The sequence below is a fragment of the Mustela putorius genome, unplaced genomic scaffold (genome assembly GCF_011764305.1).
Source record: "Mustela putorius furo isolate JIRA1106 unplaced genomic scaffold, ASM1176430v1.1 tig00003845_pilon_pilon_pilon, whole genome shotgun sequence".
Classification (NCBI taxonomy): Eukaryota; Metazoa; Chordata; class Mammalia; order Carnivora; family Mustelidae; genus Mustela; species Mustela putorius.
In genome coordinates, this window is record NW_025421998.1 from 87988630 (window position 1) to 88011141 (window position 22512).

The 22512-nt window shown below is 39.3% G+C and overlaps 1 protein-coding gene across 1 annotated transcript in view; it reads left to right on the forward strand.

Annotated features, from left to right (window-relative positions):
* Nucleotides 1-22512, forward strand: part of EXOC4 (exocyst complex component 4) — a 730537-nt gene that overhangs the window by 582704 nt on the left and 125321 nt on the right. The window contains exon 13 of the mRNA XM_045062998.1: nt 6742-6897. Within this exon, the coding sequence (XP_044918933.1) occupies nt 6742-6897 (156 nt within the window). The remainder of the gene's footprint in view (nt 1-6741; nt 6898-22512) is intronic.

Below are 22512 nucleotides of genomic sequence, written 5' to 3' on the forward strand. Positions count from 1 at the left end.
TATGAAATACTGAGGAAATACAAAGGAGCACTCATAAAATATGTGCATTGTCTGGTTCAGAGGAAGCACTCAGCAGACGAGAGCTTCCATTCTCTCCTCTAACTTACTATGCATGACCCTGTTCTGGCATCCCATTGTATTACAATTTACAAATTTTTTCAATGCACGATCTGATCAGTTACTGGTTTACGTGTCTTTTTCAAAACCGTTGTTTTTCAACTGTGGATTCTCATCGACTTATTTGGGGAGATATCAAAGCACCCATCCAGGATTTCCCACACGGGGCCCACTGAGCCTTGGGCCTGGGGAAAGAGTCGTTCAAAATGTCCCAGAAGTGATTCTCATGGTGTTAACTTCACCCATGATCTAAACTTTGGAAATCCAGAAGGAAATTCATAGTCTTTTCCCACGTACTCATCTCCAACTTTTAGCCTGATGCCTGTCTGGATGCCTCTCCCCCATCTTTCCTGATGAAATGAGTAGCTTCCCTCTGCCTTTCGGGCGCACGTCAGCTGACACAGATGCTGCCCACGCAGCCACGTGTCCCACGGACTCCACAGCAAGCAGCCAGTCATCGTTCCTCCCCCACAAGTCAGCTGACAGCGACATCAGACAGGAGCCTCTTGCAGTAACTTTGCCGCAGAGTAACAACGACCTGCGCTGTAATGGGGTCACACTCAGGAAAGCCCACTCCGCCGCCGTGCAGGGGGCTGTCAGTCACTCACCCGTCTCTTCAGCTACAACCATCCAGAAGACGGGACTCCCTTGACCTCACCTATAAGAAAATGGAGGTTCAGAAAGGTCCAGAACCCAGCGAAGGTCACAGCGTGAGGGTGGTTTTATGTCAGGCTCTAAAGCCCAGAGAAGAGCTAGTGGAATTGAAGAGGAAACAGAGGGAGGACCTGAGAAGTGTTGCCGATGGTTCAGAGATGGGTTCGAGCAGGAGCGCGGACCCTTGAGCAGTGGGTACAGACTCAGTCCCAGCTCGGTCCTCCTCAGCTGCTGGATCCTGAGCAGGCCTTGGGATCTCATCCACCTACCGCCCAGGATTGTTAGCGGGATTGCAAGAGTTAGTAATACAGGTGAAGTGTTGAGAGCGATGCCTAGGAAATGCCAAGTGTCAGCTGATAGTTATTGTTGCTGGTATTTATTATTTATTTTTAAATCAATTCATTGGTAATATTGCTATTCACTAATAAGATGGCCAAAGAAAGATTTTTTTTATTTTAATTTTTTATTAACATATAATGTATTATTAGCCCCAGGGGTACAGGTCTGTGAATCGCCAGGTTTACACACTTCACAGCACTCACCATAGCACATACTCTCCCCAATGTCCATAACCCAACCGCCCTCTCCCGACCCCATCCCCATGGCAACCCTCAGGTTGTTTTGTGAGATTAAGAGTCTCTTATGGTTTGTCTCCCTCCCAATCCCATCTTGTTTCATTTTTTCCTTCCCTACTCCCCAAACCCCCTATGTTGCCTCTCAAATTCTTCATACCAGGGAGATCATATAATAATTGTCTTTCTCTGGTTGCATTATTTCACTCAGCATGATACCCTCTAGTTCCATCCATGTCATCACAAATGGCAAGATTTCGTTTCATTTGGGCTGCATAGTATTCCATTGTATATATATATACCACATCTTCTTTATCCATTCATCTGTTGATGGACATCTAGGTTCTTTCCATAGTTTGGCTATTGTGGACATTGCTGCTATAAACATTCGGGTGCACATGCCCCTTCAGAACACCACATTTGTATCCTTACGGTAAATACCCAGTAGTGTGATTTCTGGGTCATTGGGTAGCTCTGTTTTCAACTCTTTGAGGAACCTCCATGCTGTTTTCCAGAGTGGCTGCACTAGCTTGCATTCCCACCAACAGTGTAGGAGGGTTCCCCTAAGAAAGATATTTTTATAACCTCTGTTATTTCCCTGGTACTTCCTGTGTTTCTGCTGTCATTCATTCATGCATTACTTTATTTATTCCACAGTTATTTTGAAGCATTTCTGGGGCCAGCATTATTCTAGATCTAAGAGTATAGACGCAAATACACCAGGCATGGTCCTGCCTTCATGGACTTCACACCCTAATGAAGGAGACAGAATAAATCAAGTAACAAACAATAAATTTCTCAGAAATAACGGTGATGTGGTTTAAAAAAAAAGGTTCGAGATGAGGGACAACATCAGGAAAGACCTCAGAGAGAACCTGATATTTGAGCTAAATTCTGAAGGTTGAGAAGGAACCACGTGTCGATATGGGAAAGAACATTCCAGGCAGAGGAGGGAGAGGTGTGAAGATGGCAAGAGACTCAAAGTTTATGTGCACTAAGCTTCGTGTAACTGGAACAGAGGGAGAGAGAAGGAGAGAGAAGTGAATATTGAGGAAGGATGGACAGGTGCAAGGGGCACATCATTCAGGTTATTTCTGGCTACACATTAGAATCACACGAGAACTTCGAGAGCTTAAAGCTATCCATGCTGAGCCCCACTTCAGAATGTGTGATTGATACACATTTAAAATGCTTCCCAAGTGTTTTACTGCATCCCAGAATTAAGGAGCATTGACAAAGGATATCAAGACCAGGGAATTTGAGTTTTATTCTAAATCTAATAAGAAAGCATGTATTTAGGGGCACCTGCGTGGCTAAATGGGTTAAGTTGCTGCCTTCGGCTCAGGTCATAATCTCAGGGTCCTGGGATAGAGCCCCGCATCTGGCTCTTTGCTCAGCGGGCACGCATTTAGAGTTGAGACAGGCAGTTACCTGGTCTGAGGTCTTTCCATGAAAATCTTCAGTGTGCTTGTAACAAAAATCCAAACATTGACAGTTGAGACAATTTTTATATTAATTTGTTGTCCTCTGTTCCAATATAGTTCTTTTCTTCTTGTTTTTTAAAAAATACCAGCTATAACCCTTCTTCCGAGAACTTGTCTATATAAAGGTTGTTATTAAATTATGCCCAAGAGTTACCTTCTACAAACTCTCAAATTTCAAATCCTTTTTCTACAGGGGGAGCCTAGGTGGCTCAGCCAGTTAAGCATCTGCTTTTGGCTCAGGTCGTGATCCCAGAGTCTTAGGATCGAGCCCCACGTCGGGCTCCCTGCTCAGCGGAAAACCTGTCTCTCCCTCTCCCTCTCCCTGACGCTCAGCCTACTTGTGCTCTCTCTCTATCTCTTCATCAAATAAATAATTTTTTTTTAAAAAAAACCTTTTCCACAGTTCCCCTTGAATTGTTTCTGCTTCCCATGAGCCATCTCCAGAGTAATCCGATGTTTCTGAAGTTGTTATTCTTGGGTAGAAATCCAGACCGTCATCAAGCTCTCTGACCAGCCTTGAGAGTGATATAAAAAGAGCCTAATTTGCTTATTCTGCCTATTCTTGTTCTGCTCCGTCTCATCTTAAGGGATTTGGGGGTTTTGTTTTCGTGTTTGTTTTGTTTGAATTGGCGGTATACCATGACCTCTTATTTCTGCAGCCTCATTGTCACCATCACTGTGCTAGTGGACATTGTACTACCCTTTGGCCTGCTGTAGGTCCAATCATTCCCAGCTGAAAATCCACTGCAGCAGCTGAATTTGAACCGTCCGTGACCAGGGGTTCATCTGTCTACCTTGGCTCCTAGTTTTTGAAGGATCTGGGAGGTTCAGCCTGGGAAAGCAAACGCCATGCCCTGCCTGTCACCGAACAGTTGAATCCAATTAGCCCCACCTGCCCCGGGTTGTTTACCTCATGGAAGACTCAGCACCCCAGCTGTGTCCAGGGACCAGGCACACTTGCACTTCCCAACTGCTCCAGAGAGGAGGCCATGCACACGAGAGCCAGTCAACACCAGCAGATGTTTTCTGAGTGAAATTCACTCAACTGTGTCTAGAGGGTAGACCCTTCTCATGCAGCCTCATCACCTGTTTTAAGAGGTATACTCATTTTCCTCTTCCTCCTGGGAACGGGTACAAATAGTTACACAGATGGCTCTGTCTGTGGCCCATTGAGCTGTGAATTAATTAGTAGATTATGGTTCTAGTACTGTGATTAACCCTACTCCTCTTGTGGAATAATTGTTGGAAATTTAGCTCTTCTTTTTTGGGGCTATTTGGATATGTCCTAGAATTTTGTAGCCCACACCATCCAGCTTAATACAAAATGATAAACTAATAAATGCAGTCAGTGAGGATGGAGACTTTTCCATTTGAGTGAAAAATTCCCTTTGGGCTAATTGTATGTCGCTGATCAATGTCAATATTTCAAATTCGAATACTTGGAATGACATTTAGGATTGATCTTCATTCCAGTATGAATTAATAATTTATTGTTGAAAGCAGTATATAGGTAGCATCTTAGTTCCTCTTGATTTCTGTTTTTTTAATAAAATAGGATCTATGAATATTAGTGAAGCCAGTAATCAAATATTGATTATTGAATTAAGCCAGTCTTTAGAAAATATATGTAAGTGAACAATGTGGGTACTTTTAAGGTAGTATTTCATAAAGCTTTTTTTTCTTTTTTTTCATTTCAGCTAGTGCTAAAGACCAATAGCAGATGACATGAGAAAACTCCTTAACATGAGAAAAAAAGGAAAATGAAACTAACAGGACACTTGACATCCATTGAACTACCAAAAAATATAAAGCCACAGGAAAGGAAGTTTAAAATTGCCGCTTTGAAAATATTCAGAAAGTAAAATAAAATAAAATATTCAGAAAGATAAAGAATAGAATCTGTAATACAAGGGCAGGTCATTTTGGAGGAGGGAGGCCAGTGGATTTCTCAAAGAGCTAAAAAGAAAATCTAGAAAGGAAAAATAAATGCCAAGCATTTCAAAAAAGCAATTGTTGGGTTCAATCCTAGAGTAGATCCTGGAGAGAGAGTTCATAAATGGATAAAACGAGTGAGAAGTGAGAAAGAGAAGTCGGTGAGTGAAGGCCATTCAGTGGGTGACAGTGTCTGTGAAGGGTGGAGAAGAGCTTCCCTGGAGAGAAGTGCGGGATCAAGGAAGACAGGGATTCATTCTTAAAAAAAAAAAAAAAAAAGGCGGTGGGAGGGGGGGGTTTGGGAAATATATCAAGAGAAATACGAGATATCGAAAAGTGGATTTGAGGGGCAGTGGGGAGGATCCCTAAGGGCCTAGGTAGAAGGATTAACTGGAAGTGAATGAGGATGAGATAGATTTGAAGATATTTCTGTGGGGAATAGAGGGGGAATGTTTGCAAGTACATAATTAAGAAGCCTCCCTGCTGTGTCAGATAGGGAGACTGTAGGGGATAAGCAAGGGGGAGATAAAAGGTGAAGGTTTAAAAAAAGAGCATTGAGGGACTGCGAGGGGAAGTTGAGCAGAAGCGAGTAAAAGGAAGGCCGAAGAACATTGACAGCCCACCTGGCATACATCATGAATGTGATATGGTACCCAGCACCCCACATCTGAATGGGTGAAAGACTGTGGGACTCATCCATAAATACCGCAGAAAAGATGCAAGAAAATAACAGAAAAAAGAGAATAGGAAGTACCAGGGAGAGTGATTTGAGAGACCAGAAGAAAGAAGGTTCTGTAGTCCAATTTCTGTATAGCTGACCATAGTTACTGTTAGAACCTTTTGCTTATCGTGAGAATGCTAGAAGTCAGCTAGTAATTCTAGCCTATTTTCAGAGAACAGAGTGATACTGCTCCCTACAACCCGAAATCCTATTACCTCAAGTCAGGTTGCCTTGAGTCAGAGTTTTTAGGCTTCAGCTTCCTTTGTTGACAAGCATTAAGTTGTCTGTTGGGCAAGGTTTTATCGTGCATACCCACCGTACATATATTGTAGATTAAGAAGTGCGTAAGGTCCTCTAGCTGTGATTCCTACCCCAACAAAAATTCTCGCCTGTGAGGGGGGGGGGGAAACTTCTGGAGTCTGGGTCAACTTGGGATGGGGTAGCCAGCTAAGTAGCACTCCCCTCATCAATAAATGTCATTCCTGTCACCTAGAGTTGCTGATGATTTTTAAACCATTGAAATTAGTTATAGTGATAGAAATGTTGAACAGAAGGAGAGGCTTTTTAATTAAGTTGAAACTGACCGTTTAAGATGAATTTACAGGGAATTTCTGGGAAGCGCAGTGTTAATAGCTCACCCCTGGGCCCTATTAAAGGACTTGAAGCCTGTCACTCTAGGTCACCGGTCAAAGCCCACTGGAGAGAGCAATAATCAAAGACTTTCTCTGCCTGACATCAGGGGCAGAAGGTTTCTCTATGACGGTAGATTTACTTTGAATATAGGGGTGTCCCCAGTTCAAAAAGTACCTTGAAGTAGAGCTCGTTGGTGATTTAAACCAAGAAGTCAGAGAATGGCCTTTTGTAACACTTTGTCACCTTCCCAGTTCCAATCATGTTGTTACTTCATTTCATAACATTCTTATTTATTCAACATCTTTCTTGAAAGATCCACCCCCCAAACCTACCCTATGTGTTTGTTTATCCTAAGGGACTAACTATGATAAGGGTGACAAATTATCTTATTATGACCTTTTCACAGTTACTCAGCAGTGAAAAAACTACGAACAAAATCTAGAAATGGTTTTCCAGGAACGTGACCTATTAATGGATGTCACGACTCCAACTCAGATAATGGGTCATGTTAATAAGAGAGATGGCGGTGGTATTTTTTTCTTTCCTGCTGCTGCAAAGGTAGATGAAAAATGCTAACTGGACAGCAGGCAATGTGCTGAAGTATCTCTTTTCCACTGATTGTGTTCAGGGGCATTGTTCAGTCAGAAGAGAAACTTGTCATCAGCGCATCGTGGGCAAAAGACGATGACATCAGCAGACTCCTGAAATCTCTGCCAAACTGGGTGAACATGGCTCAGCCCAAACAGCTGAGGCCAAAGAGAGAAGAGGAAGAAGATTTCATAAGGTAACAGATTTCTTTCCTATGTTGTATTAAACATTGGGAGTAAAAACATCTGTTTAGCTAATTCCTCCTTACATGAAATTCGGGGCAATTCTAAATAACAAGCAGCAGTGAACTCAATTAATAAAGTCTGTTTCTATCCTAACACACCTCATTTCCCATGTAAATATGCCATGTACTCAGAATTTTAGGAGGGGTGCACCTGGATGGCTCAGTAGGTTAAGCGTCTGCCTTTGGCTTAGGTCATGATCCCAGGGTCCTGGGATTGAGCCCCACATAGGGCTCTCTGCTCAGCGGAGAGCCCACTTCTTCCCTCTCTCTGCCTGCCTCTCTGCTTACTTGATCTCTCTCTCTCTCTGAAAAATAAATAAATAAATAAAATCTTTAAAAAGTTTTTTAAAAGGGATTAATGTGGATCAAATTAGAGAATTGTTAAATCAAGTTAAAATATCTTTTAATTTGTAGGTCATTTTTCCCTCTAAGGGGAATCTTGTGATTTACTCATTAACGTATTTATTTATTCAGCAAAACTGTATTGACCTTATTATGTGCCATACCTTGGAAAGATGACAATTAATGACATAAAATTCTTGCCCATACAGAGTCTTTTAAAATTGTTCTTAGCAATTGCAGTTCCTAGGACTGTTGGTGGAACTTTCTGGAAATATAAATGAGCTTCTCATGTTTGTTCAAATGCATTGTATTATCTCTGATTGTTTCCTACTTATTTTGAGAGAAGTAAGGTCTCAACTTTATCACTCAACATTTAACTTTGTACAGTTTAAATTATTTACATAGCCATGACACTGTGGCTTTATTCAGTGACACTACTCATTTTCACATGGCCACATTGAAGTATTTCACCTCTGTCGCTGTAGAGCTGTGTAAAGTAGGGAGAAAAATGAAGTGGTACTTTGTCACGTTAAAATTAGGTTTAACCTTATTGCTTTTTGCCTATCCAAGTGAATAAATAAATAGTAAAAATAAAATCAGAGCACTTTAGGGGCGCCTGGGTGGCTCAGTGCTTTAGGCCTCTGCCTTCGGCTCAGGTCATGATCCCAGGGTCCTGGGATCGAGTCCCGCATCGGGCTCTCTGCTCAGCGGGGAGCCGGCCTGCTTGTGATCTCTCTCTGTCCAATAAATAAATAAAATCTTTTTTAAAAAATCAGAGTACTTTAAAGAAGCAAAGATCAAAAAAGGAATAAAGAAAGTAATGGCCAGTATTTTACTTTTAACTTCCCATACAACTGTGGGCTCATCGTTTTCTCAGAATGTGGGTTGTAACTGTAGGTAAATAGGTTTTTGCTGCTCACAAGGTTACCTGTATTCATACATGAATGATAGTACCACATTTTTCCAGCCTTTTATTATGAAAATTTGTTAGAGTACCATTTAATACCATATAAAAATCGTGAAACTCACAAATTCACCTATAATTTAACTATATATATAGATATATATATAGAGAGAGTTCACTTTTTAGGTTAATAGACTTTATTTTGAGGAAGGAGAGTTTTAGTTTACAGAAAGTATTGAGCAAAATGTATAGTGTTCCCATCATGTACTCTAACCCACCACATTCAATGTCCTGTGTTTTTAACATCTTGCATTAAATGTGGTATGTGTGTCATACTTGATGAGCTAATATTGATACATTATTATCAGTTAAAGTCTGTAATTTACATTAGGGTTTACTCTTCCTGTTGTACATTCTATGGGTCTTCACAAAGATAATTGGATGGATCATCTCCGTAGGATTCAGGTTCAGTTGCGCTGCCCTAGAACTCTTCTGTGTTCCCCGTAGTCATCCATGACTTCCTTTCCCCAAAGCCCTGTCAACTGCTGATTTCTTTTTACCATCTCCAGAGTTTTGTCTTTTCCAGCACAGCTTAGAGTTGGAATCACATGTGGCCTTTTCAAATTGGCTTGTTGTGCTTAAAAATTCGCACTTAAGATTCCTTCCATGTCTTTTTGTGACCTGATAAATGTTTTTTTTTTAATCCCTGAGTGATACGCCATTATAGGGATGTACTATGGTTTGTTTAATCCATTCACCAGTAGAAGGACATTTTGACTTGCTTCCAAGTTCTGGCAATTATAAATAAAGGTGCTCTAAACACTTGTGTATAGGTTTTTGTGTGGGTGTAAGTTTTGATTCATTTTCATTCATTTGGGTAAATACTACAGAATGTGATTGCCAGATCATGTATAAGAGTATATTTCGTTTTGTAAAAAAATTGTCACTGTTTTTCCCAAGTGGTTCTATTTTACATTCCCGCCGGCAGTGAATGAGAGTTCCTGTTGCTCCCCATCCTCTCTAGCATTTGGTGCTAATGTTGCAGAGTTGGTACATTCTAACAGGTGTGTGGTGAAATCTCATTGTTTTAATTTGTATTTCCCTAATGGCATATGATGTTGAACATCATCTTTTTATGTGCTTATTTGATATTTGTATATATATTTTTGTTGAGATACTGCTCATTTTTAAAATTGGGTTGTGTTTTCTTATTGTTGAGTTTTAAGAGCTCTTTGTATGTTTTGGATGCTGTCCTCCATCTGATATCTGTTTTGCAAAGATTTTCTCCCAGTCTGAGACTTAACCTTTTCATTCCTTCACAGCTTCTTTTGTAGAACAAATGTTTTACATTTTAATGAAGTCCAGCTTATTGTATTTTTTTCTTTTATGGCTTGTGCTTTTCTGCTTTCTGGTTTTAATTGACTATTTTATATGATTCTACTTTCTCCCCTCTCTTAGCATATAAATTATACTTCTCTTTTACCTTTTATAGTGGTTTCTCTAGAGTTTGCAATATACATTTATAACTAATTCAAGTCCACTTAACACCAGCCCACTAAAACAGTAATGCAAGTACCTTATAACGAAGTGTTCCTAATTCTCCCCTTCCATTCCTTATAACGTTGTTGTCATTCATGTATTTCATTTATCTATAAGCAATAATCACTCCGTATAATGCCGCTATTATTCTTTTCAACAAATTGTTATCTGATAGATCAGTGAGGAGTAAGAGAAATAAAAGATTTTATTATTCCTCCTCTAATGCTTTTCCTTACCTAAAGTAGAGCCAAATTTCTGAACTAAGTAATTTTCCTTTGCTCTAAAGAACTTTTTTAACATCTTCTGTAAGGCAGGTCCTCTAGGGACAAATTCCCCCATTTGTTAATTGGCTTGTTAAATGATTCGTAATTTGGGCAACATCCCGTCTCACAAGTAGTGGGGATCTCCCAGACTCCCTCAATTTTTGTTTGCCAGAAAAAGTCTTTATTTCTCCTTTGCTTTTGAAAAATAATTTTGTAGGGCACAAAATTCTAGGTTGGTGATTGTTTTAACACTTTAAATATTTCAATCCACTATTCTTGCTTCCATGGTTTTTGAAGAGAAGTCTAATATAACTTTTATCTTTGTTCTTCAGTAAGTAACTTTTTGCCTCAAGCTTCTTTCAAGATTTTATTCTTTGTTTTTGATTTTGGGCCATTTGAATATTATATGCCTAGGTGTAGTGATGTGTGTGTGTGTGTGTGTGTGTGTGTGTGTGTGTGTGATGTTTGGTGTGCTCTGAGCTTCCTAGATCTATGATTTGATATCCGTCATTGGTGTGAGGAAATTCAATCATTATTTCTTCAAATATTTCTCCTGTTCCTTTTTCTCCTTCTTCTCCTTCTGGTATTCCCATTGTCCAAATACTATACTTCCTTTGATTATTCCTACAGTTCTTGGATATTCTATTGTCTTTTCATTCTTTTTTTTCTCTTTGGATTTCAATTTTGGAAGTTTCTATTGACATTTCTTCTAGCTCACTGATTCTTTCCTTGATTATGCCCTGTATATTGATAAGCTCATCAAAAATACTTTTCATTTCTGTTGTGATGTGTTTGATTTCCAGAATTTCCTTGTGATTCTTTCTTAGAGTTTCTGTTTCTCTGTTTACATTACCTATAGTTTATTTTTCATTAAAAGTTTATGTTTTAGTTTGAGCATAGGTCAAAGGCACAGCTTGGTAAATTTTCATACTTTTTATTGTGTAGCCTATACCCAGAAGGCATAGCAACAAGGAGCCTTCTCATGCTTCCTGCTACTAGTTACTACTTACATCTCTAAAAGTTGCCCTCATCTGACTTCTAAACACAGAGATTAATTGAATCTGTTTTTGGATTTTATATAAATGAAATCAAGCACTTATGTATTCTTTTATGACTGGCTTCATTTGTTTCACATTCTGTTGGCAAGATTCTTCCATATTGTTGTGTATAGGTCCCCATTACTCTATAGTCTGTATTAAATTGTGTCTGTGTGTGTGTGTTTATATGTGTATACATTCATTTATTCTGCTGATAGGCATAAGTTGGAACTTTTTCATATAGTGTTGCTATGTATATTCTACTACATGTATTTTGGTAGCCATACGTATATATTTCTGTTGCTTATATTCTCAGATTAGAATTGCTGGGTCATAGGGTATGCACATGTTTACTTTAGGTACACGATGCCAAACCGTTTTCTAGAGTGGCGGTGAGAATTTATATTCACAGCAGTATATGAGAGTTCCAGTTGCTCCATATGTCATCTGTACTTGATATTTCCCGTTTTTTTAGTTTTAGCCGCCTTGTAGTTTTGTAGAAGTCTCTCATTGTGGTTTATTTTGCATTTCTCTCATGACTAATGAAATTGAGCACCTTTTAATGTACTTTTATGTATTTATTGGCCATTTGAATATGCTCTTTTGTAATATATTTGGTCATATCTGTTGCCCATTTTCACTAAAGTGGTTTGTCTTTTCCCTACTGATTTGTAGGCATTCTTAAAATATCGGGATGCAGCTCCTTTGTTAGAGGTAGATTGATACTTAGAAATCTGTAAGCATACCAAAGTCCTAGAGATGTTTTTCTCGAAAACCTTTTTTGTGCTGACTATATTTTTCTCTTTAAGTGTATCCATTTAATCATATCTATAACCTGAATCGTTTTATGAGAAACAATTTCTAGAGGATAAATTATTTTTTCCCAACTTTTGAGATTACTTTAAATGAGCGTAAATCTTCCTGTTTCCTCGGCTTATTATTATGTAACTTCTTAATTGTCTTCTATGCTTGCAAAGAGATTTTCAGTTAGTTTTATTAGTATCTCTGGTAGCTTAAAGGGATGGGCTTCTAGCCCTATTCCAAAAAAGAGAATGCCAATCCCAAGAGCTGCATATCGGTATATCACCTCGTGCTTCCGATATGGAAAAGCTAGATTAGGTCCCTCACTTCCTTATTCCTGCTTTGCTCACTGAGGCATATCACCTTTCACCTTAAATTTGAAGGTAAAACAACTTATACATACATTTTAAAAAATTTTTGGTGAATTACAATATAGACGAAGTCAAGTGTAACCTAAGGTATATAACTCAGTGAAATGTTATATATGATTATATCCACGGAATCACCTCTCAGATCAAAATACAGAACTCTTCTAGCACCCAGACAGCCCACCCTCAAGGTAACCACTGTTCTGACTTTGATCACCATAGATCAGATTGAGTATCCCCAAATTTTATTTAAGTTTAATCATAGTATGGGATTTATTTTGCTGAACATTATGCCCAAGAGATTCGTCCATGCTTTGGCATGTAGACATAGTTTGAAAACAAATTATATTTACTTTAACGATAGAAAAATAACTTTTTCAGTCTGTTCTGTTTTGTGATTCTTTCCTCTTAATCTTTCACTTTCTCTCTCCTGATTATACATTGAAAGCGAGGATAAGCAGGACAGAACACCCTTCATTGATATGCCAATGTGTAGAGTTGACAGAGCCTTGATCGAGCACGTTAGAGTACCATACAGCATGGCAGGAGCCAAAAAGACTGAAAAGTCACACTCCCCTCCTATAATTAGTTTTTAAAGCTCAGAGGGCTATTTGGCACATGGATGAATATAGAATCCAGTGCCCTTTGCATTGAATAAAGGTTATGTTCCCTTCATTACTAAATGAGGCCCTTTCCTCTTCTTGTTTTTTTAGCTAAAAAATAAAGTATGTTATTTCCAGGCTTAACTTTGAATAGAGGGGGAAAAAATAGGTCAAGCCAGGGTTTTAATAGAAAAAGGAAAAATAGAAAATATCCTTTTGTTCCCCAGGAAGCTGAAAGCAGGCATTGTAGCCCATTGTCTTTGCACCTGTCATATATATGTATATATTTATCCTTTTGAGATCAATGAATATCCACTGATAAAAGCAGTCCCACTTTCTGGAGATATAATTAACAGAAGACGTAAGGTGTTGGGACAAGTAACAGGGGTGAGGAGGGATTGTCTAGGAGTTGGGGAGACCATCTATATTAAAAAGACTGTCCCCCAAAGTCTGTGACCCCCCATTTCACTCAGTGACCCAGGATTTTAAAAACAAGAATCACTTCTCTAGAGCCGGGTTTGAAAATCCTTAAGTAGATAGATGTGATTAGTGAGACCAGAACCAGAGTCTTCAGGTGATAGAAATCAAGGAAGATATAAAGCCTACAAATTAGTCTTGAAGTCTAGCAGGCAGTAAGATGAATGATAAAAAAAAAAAAAATCATACAATCTGTTTGAACAGTTACAACAGTCTGAGTTGATGGTGTCTGGCACTGTATAGCAACATTATGAGTTTTCAGGTATGATGAGGAAACTGGGGTAGAGAAATTAATAAACTTCCTCAGATCAACAGAGCTACTAAGTGACAGAGCTACGATTTGAGCCCAGAAGGTCTAGCTCTAAGAACTACCCCGCCACGATCCTCCAGCCTCAAAATAGATCAGGAATTAATAGGTTTGAACTTTTGAGTTATTCCTTCATTTTCATTGATCATTATAATCTTGACTGGTTTTCTAATCATGTTACACTAATGTCAGACATTTGTCATATAAGTGCTTTTCCTCTGGATTTAGTTTGTAATTGTTAGTATTCATTGTATTACGTTGTTATGAATTCTCTGAGTTTTGTGTTTTCTTAATGAAAGAAAAGAAAAAAGAAAAAGAATCATTGTTGAAAAAAGAAAGATAACACAAAGAGAGTGAAAATATAAAGATGATATAAAAGAAATTATGTGGGTTTCAGATAGAGTGTAATGCAGACCTGAATAGGGAAGAGAGAGTAAGGATATTTTAGCTATATTTAGTTACTGAGTGTTTTAGAAGATAACTTCTTGTTTTATCTGGAGAATCAAGTGAGTGCCATGTTTATTAAGGCTGCTTTTTGTTGTCTTAGGAAATTAGGGACTCAGTGTTACTAAAGAACAGCAAAATACTATTTCAAAGAGCAAGGCCATACCTGAGATTTTATTTGGTATGAGTTCTGTATTAAATGGTTAATGAAAAAAAGAGAATGAAATAAGAAAGGTTTGCACCTTCACCTACCTTCTATGAAACCCCCATAGTACATCACAGATCTTCGGTAAATGTTAGATGAATGAAACTAATTTTAAAATAGGAAAAATCACCCATTCTTCAAATGAAAAGAATAAAATGTAAAGAATGGTGAGCCAGTGTCTTAATTGGAGGAAGGTGCCTTCAGTGGCCTCCCTAAAAGTGGCACATGTAGGACCATGTTCCTTTTGGAAGCAAACAGGCCCAGGTTCTAGTTCTTGGTGTGGCCACTCATTAGTCTGTTTTATTTCAGTTTTGCCTTTGGTAGGTCTTTACAAACCTGTTCTGTTTCTTCAGCCAGCTCAGTTTAGACAGAGAGGCCGAAATCTAGTGGGCTTAGAAATATGTTTAGATGAAACATGATATGAATAAAGTAGAACATAAATAATTCTTCATAAAAATTCCATCTGGAAATTTTAAAAAGTCCTCAAGACAGTATAAGCAATAGCTGTTAAAAGGTTCCCAATAACAGGGTGCCCGGGTGGCTCAGTTGGTTAAAAGTCTCTTGATCTCAGCTCAGATCTTGATCTCAGGGTCCTGAGTTCAAGCCCCACATTGGGCTCCACATTGGGTATGGAGCCTACTTTTAAAAAGTGGGGGAGGGTGCCTGGGTGGCTCAGTTGGTTAAGTGTCTGTGTTCGGCTCAGGATCCATCCCGCTGCCCCCTCCAAACCCTCATCAGGCTTCCTGCACAGTGGGGAGTCTGCTTCTCCCTCTGCCCGCCCTCCACCCCCCACTCATGCTCTCTCATGGGCTCTCTCTCAAATAAATAAATAAAATCTTAAAAAAAAAAAAAAAGATTCCCAGTAACTATAGCTATTGAAGAATCTGTAGATGAATTTGAAGGAACAAGTAAAATATCCAGTGCAGGAGAAAATAGGCTAGCTAGCTTGGACAAAATGTTCATTAGAATGGAGACATATATTCCACTATCTCTGCGGGCTTAATATGACTTAAAAATATAATTATAAAAGGAAAGATGAATCAGAAAATATGAATATATTAAGTGAGTACAAGGGTAGAAAATGCTTTGCTAAAATGTTTTTTTTTTCCCCTCGATCAAACAAGTTGAAGGTCATAGACGGATGTAGGGCACTGCCAGGCAAGACCAGGTGAGAAGCAGACTTAATCTCAAAATTAAACAAAAAAGACAGGTAATTAACTGGAGACTCAGCTACAAAACATATCAATTAATGTTCAAGACGATTGCATTAGGCACTTTGTTATTATATTAAAATGATCTCTCTCTTGCTAGCTTAAGATTGGCAGTAAATGAAAAAGACCTTAAAATCCCTCCTATATATTGCATAAATGCTAATCTATGTAGACAATTATTGGAGGATTATAATTATTCATTAGTATTGGTAAAAAGTCGCTGATAGAGTGTTTTCTACCTTGGTTTGTTTGTTTTTTTTTTTTTGTATAATTTCAGATTGTGGAATTACTTAACTTTTTAAACTTAGATTTTAGTTCATTTAACACCATTCCTCTTTCTCTCATTTGGAGTCTTATCAAAGAGAAGATAATGATCTGCCCAAATGAGTCCCACTCAGCCCTTCAGAAAGAGGCTGAGAATAGTGTTCTGTGTTGGGAGGGATACCTGTTATCTAGCCAAGGTAAGAGCAGGAAGAGGTGTTCCTAAGACACCGGCCAACAGTGAGACAGTCTAAAACCACCGCCAAGGAGGCCTGTGCCTGCTATTGTCTTTCCCCAGCTCTGTCTCTACTCACAGACGCTCTCTGCTGCAGGCTGACATCCTTCCAGAAGATGAACCGCTCACCTTCTCACCCGCCTCTTTTTTTCCATACTGAACTTTTTCCAGTTCTCCATCTACCGTGCTCTTTCCTCCCTCTTTGTGTTTGCCGTGCCCATTGCTCTTTCTGGAATGTTCTCTGCTCATCCCACCCCTGCCTCCTTCTGCCTTGTCCTGTTCTGCTTGCAAGATTCAGCTCAGGTAGATGTATGCAGTGAAAAGAAGAGCCATCTGTACCCCAATGTTTATAGCAGCAATGGCCATGGTCGCCAAACTGTGGGAAGAACCAAGATGCCCTTCAACGGACGAATGGATAAGGAAGATGTGGTCCATATACACTATGGAGTATTATGCCTCCATCAGAAAGGATGAATACCCAACTTTTATAGCAACATGGACGGGACTGGGAGAGATTATGCTGAGTGAAATAAGTCAAGCAGAGAGTCAATTGTTGTATGGTTTCATTTATTTGTGGAGCATAAGGAATAACACTGAGGACATGGAGAGATGGAGAGAAGAAGTGAGTTGGGGGAAATTGGAGGGGGAGACGAACCATGAGAGACTGTGGACTCTGAGAAACAAACAGAGTTTTGGAGGGGAGTGGGTGGGGGGTTGGTAAACCTGGTGGTGGGTATTCTGGAGGGCACGTATTGCATGGAGCACTGGGTGTGGTGCATAAACAATGAATTCTGTTATGCTGAAAAAAATTAAAAAAAAAAAAGATTCAGCTCAGGTATCAGATGCCTTTCCAGCATTTCCTCCCCAAAACTCTCTCCGGCTCTGCACCCCTCCCTGCTTCCCTCCTGCCTTAGGGGCTCAGAGACTAGAAGTGTAGTTAAATAAGCAATCTGTCGTGTGGGGAGTCTGATAGAGGTAAAGACATGGATAAAAATCCAAGAGGCCAATAGATTAACTAAACATAATCATGTAACTACATTAAGAAGGGGAGCTGGATATAATGGGGGAGGGGGAAGACGGGCAGTCAGAATCAAAATATCTAAAATTAACACATCAACAAGTAGCAATTTTCCACGTGGATGTAACCACTGGAAGAACTTGGAACAGAAATAGTTGGTTTTTGTAAGCTATAGGTGCTTTCTTCACGGGCACAAGATTAAGGGTGGGTAGGTGCTGGACAGGGGAATCACTGCTGAGCATTATAAGTTACTTAACTATGAGTAATTATTACTTAGGCTTTAAGTTTTTGTTTGCCTAAAAAAAAAAAAATTCCACATATCCTCAAACCATGGTACTGTTCACTGCCTGTTCACTAACTTTCTACAAATACATCGTCATTCTAACATTTATGTTTACCCCTGCAAAAAAATCTTAATCTGAAGCCATCTTCACTTTTCTGCCCATTTGATGCAAAGCATTTACTCTTCTCTGAATTATCTCAGTTAGTCCCAGAGGTCCCCATCTCTTTCTTGGACTTCCATATATCCCCTACACCCCTCCCATTCCTCAGTTCCTTCTCCTTCTCTGTTCCAAGAAAGCTACCTTGAAGACAGACCCCTTCCTTGTTTAGTTTGGGAGTCATTGCCTTTGCTTAAGATCAGGTGTTTAGTGTCTCTGCCCTGAGTAGATTTAATTTATTCAAAAGGAGATTGTATGGTAATTTGAGAAGTAACCAGAATGATCAGTGAGCTGGAATACTCAGGTGTGGAGGCTCAATGATACATGAATTTTGACTTTTAAATCTACAATCATTCTCGGTAGTTGAAAAACCAGAGTATGTGTTCAATTTATGATTATTGGTTATTTTAATCTTACATGTGATCATCTATTTTGAAGCTTAATAAATGTTCTTTATGGAAAACTATTGCTATTTGTATAAATACGTAACTTACAGTTGCTCCCGGCAGAAAAACTGTATACCTTAGAAGTCCTAGCACCTATAGGAAAAGCGTGTGCCTTATTGTTAATATCCAGTGACAACAATTGAGTGACAACATCCTACAAAGAAAACTTAGTTAGCCAGGCTTACTTAGTGGCTTAGCTGAACAAAGCATGTTCTGCGCTATCAAAGCACTTCAATGCAATTTTATTCCAAGTGGATTCTTTATGAAAACTCGGAGCAGGTGCCATCAGCCTGAAAATAATGTGCTGTTCACAATTAGCTCTTTGCTTGTTGTAACCTAGTATCAATTTCTCTCTCTCTCTTTTAAGATTTATTTATTTGAGAGAGAGTGAGTTGAGAGCAGGGGAGGAGCAGAGGTAGAAGGAAAGAGAAAGAGAGAATCTCAAGCAGTCTTCCTGCTGAGTGCAGAGCCCAACACAGGTCTCAATCTCGGACCCTGAGATCATGACCTGAGCCAACATCAAGAGCCAGTCACTTAATAGATTGAGCCACCCAGGTGCCCCAACCTAGTATCCATTTCCGTGGAATTCTTCTCTCCTTACTCACTGATACATCAGTGTACTAATCTGCTTGGTTCCAAAAAGGGGGTAAAAAATGTGGAGAAAACCCTAAGACTGAGATTTGGGCTTCTGCCTCACCCTGCTCCTAGGCTAAAGCTGTCTTTAGCCAGCTCCCCTTCTCCACACCTCTGCCCCTCTTCTTTAAATGACAGTCATTAATTCTAGAACTTACATGCTGTGTGTGTGTGTGTATGTATATGTGTGTGCACAATAATGTCTACTACATTAGGTCATGTTTAATGTCCAGCAGAGTTGTATTTTCATGTTGTGTGTTTACGTTTTAGAGTAGATGGAGCCCTTTTGTAATCAAATACCTAGTACATTCTGTCCATTTTGTAGAATTTTTAGTATAATTTTACTATCTTTTGGCTCTACTCAGGGTTCTGGTTTTAGTATGATTACATTTATGGCATATTTTTTGCAAACATTCATTATTCATTTGATATCTCTGAATCACAACCTTGAATTATTAAGCTGATCTTACAAGAAAATTTGGTCAATTCTTCATGACTATTGTTTTCCAGAAAAATATTGTCATAAAAGCATAGGGTGCCTTAAAGGCTTTTGAAATCAAGTCCCAATTAAAGTAGGATTTGACACCTGATATCAAAAGCATAGGATTAATGACCAGAGTACTTACCTAGTATCATTGCTCTAGAATTTGGATATTGAATGCCAGACCTCGTATGAGCCACATAGTGGTTGCTCAGGAAATGCTTGTTGCATGAATGTATGTCTGTATTCATGTACTACTTGATACAGTAATGGAGTTAAAGAAGAGAAAAGATAGCATAGAATGAGTCTCTGAGTATTGGGTATGTCTTAGTCAGCTCACGCTGCCATAACAAAACACTATAGATTGATTGGGTGTCTTAAACACCAGAACTTTCTTTCTTGCAGTCATAGAAGCTGGGAAGTCCAAGACCAAGGTGTCGGCCAGTTCAGTTTCTGATAAGAGCTCTCCTCCTGGCTTGCAAAGGCCCGTTATCTTGGTATACCCTCACACATCGGAGAGTGAAGGAGAGATCTCTCTCATGTCTCTCCGTATAAGGGTATTAACCCATCACGAGGGCTCCATTTTCATAACTTAATTACCTCCCAAACATCCCACCTCTAAATATCATCACTTTGGGGTTTAGGACCTCACCACATGAATTTCAGGAGTAGGGAATACACTTCAGTCCATAACGGGGTGAAAATACTTAGCTGTTTGCCTACAGTCTGAGTCATAATTTTACATTAGTGACTGGAAAGGAGCCAGAAATTTTAAAAAGCTAACTGTTTAATGTATAGAATATATTGTTAGTAATACAGGCAAAAGAAGAAATGTCATGCTGCTGGAGAAGATAAATGATGAAAGTATAATTACAGAAAAAATTTAAGGAACTGTCATATGACTTATGCAGTTCCAAATCAAATAGGAACAGAGGTTTGTTGTGTTGTGTGTTTTTTTTTAATTTTTAATTTTTTATTTGTTATAAACATATAATATATTTTTATCCCCAGGGGTTCAGGTCTGTGAATCGCCAGGTTTACACACTTCACAGCACTCACCAAAGCACATAACCTCCCCAATGTCCATAATCCCACCCCCCCTTCTCCCAACCCCCTTCCCCCCAGCAACCCTCAGTTTGTTTTGTGAGATTAAAAGTCACTTATGGTTTGTCTCCCTCCCATCTTGTTTCATTTATTCTTCTCCTACCCCCTTAAGCCGCCATGTTGCATCACCACTTCCTCATATCAGGGACATCATGTGATAGTTGTCTTTCTCCGCTTGACTTATTTCGCTAAGCATGATACGCTCTAGTTCCATCCACGTTGTCGCAAATGGCAAGACTTCGTTTCTTTTGATGGCTGCACAGTATTCCATTGTGTATATATACCACATCTTCTTTATCCATTCATCTGTTGATGGACATCTAGGTTCTTTCCATAGTTGTGTTGTGTTTTTACATAATGAATCTCCCGTTGTGTATTTGGACCTATCACCCAGTCACTTCTAGTGACCTGTGATTAGAATCTTAGCCTCTAATTGGAGACTATTTGAACCCTAGTGTTTTGCTACCAGCCCAGCCTCTATGGGCTTCATGATGAAAAAAGTGATCCTTTAGTGTCTGTCTTTTAGACAGGGGACTCACGTAGAAGTGAAATTGCCTTTAGCAGAATGGTGCCTTTGCCCTGCCGTCACCTTGGTGGCTCCAAACCCTCTTCTTCGAGAAGAAAGTTATTTGAGCATAATAGTTTTTCTCACCCTTAAGAATACAACACATAAACTATTCCAAAATTCATATACAAGGACAGAAAGATGGACTGACAGAAGAAATTATGCATTTATGCCTGCACGGATTAAACATGTCAAAACATAAGTGGCTGTCATTCTAAATTTTATCTCTTCAGATCTGAAATAAGAATGGCAAAGACAGTTTGTGAGAGTTCTGATTGCTTTTGTAATATTGTTCAAGTTTTTAATTTGGCACATTAAAGTCTCATCGTACGTGTTACGTTATACCCTTTACGAAGCCTTCATTCTCAGAAACTCAATGCACTGGGAAGAAACTTCAAGAGTGATTCCTGGGAGACTGCTATCCTAGGAAGTGTTTTGGGCAGTGATTTTGAAAAGCACAACAATTATCCATCTCTTCCTCACTTCTTTTTTTTTTTTTAACTTAAACTTTTTTTCAATGATAAATTCACAGAAAAATTGAAATAACCATCCAGTGAATGCTTGTAGGCTTTGACTTAGATTTACTGACTGTTAGCATCTTGCCATATCCACTCTGTTCTCACCAAATAAATGCACTTAACTTGTCTCTTGCCAGACCATCTAAAAGTAGGCTACCAACATGGTGACCTTTCATCCTTAAACATATGAGCATTCATCTGTCAACAATAAGGGCATTCTCCATGAGCACATCATTACCACATATTTTCGGGTTCTTTTTTTTCATTGCTCCCATAGCAGATTATCAGAGACTTAGTGGCTGAAAACAACACAGACTCATTTTCTTACAGTTCTAAAGGTTCGAAGTCTGACCTGGGTCCGAATGAGCTACAACCGAGGTGTCAGCAGGATTGCACTCCTTTCTGGAGGTTCTAAGGAAGGCTCCATTTCCTTGCCATTTCCAGCTTTTAGAGGCTGCCCTCATTTCTTGGTCTCTTTCCTCCACCTTCAAAGGACTCTCTGACCTTCTCCCATCATCACATCTCTCTCCCCAACCACAGCCAGAGAAGGTTCTCCAATTTAAGGACTCCTGTGATTAGACAGGTTTTACAAAGTAGAAGGGTGCCTGTTATTATGAAGGGACTCCACTCAGATTTGACAGATGTGTGTATGTCTCCCCCTTTTAGCAGTACTTGAGAGTGGAGTGCTCAAGAAAGTCTAACTCCTTGATAAGAAGCAGCCTTTGTATATCTTGAGGCAGCAGGACTGAGGGCTATGGAATCCCTGGGCAAAGTGAATCCTAAAGTTCCTGTGACTTGTGAGGGACAGTGGTGGCTTGGCCCTGATTAGTAAATTAAGGACAGGAACTGGCTCTGTTCCCACCTTTGCTACAGTGAGTGAATGCTCACATCTTCCTCTGTGTGTTTTAGTTTCTCTATAAAATGCTTGGTCAATGTCTGCCATCTTTGGGACACCCAGCCAAGGAACACGTTTATAGAGGTAGGCAGACTTTAACACCATGCTTTTCAAACTCTGGGCTATGGCATATTAGTGGACTAGGAAATCATCCTAGGGGCTTTTGCCCCCACCACAGGATCTAGGACAGAGCCCAGCTAACGGCACAGATCCTTAGTATATATCCAGTAAAGAATGTTTGACTCAATAATAACAAGACAAATAACCCAATTAAAAAATGAACAAAGCATCAGAAATGACATTTCTCTATAGAAGACATAAAACGGTCAATAAACACTTGAAAAGAAGCTAAATATAATTAGCCATCAAGGAAATGAAAATCAAAACCACAATGAGATATATACTTCCTCGGGGCACCTGGATGGTACAGTCGGTTAAGCGTCCCACTCTTGATTTCAGCTCAGGTCTTGA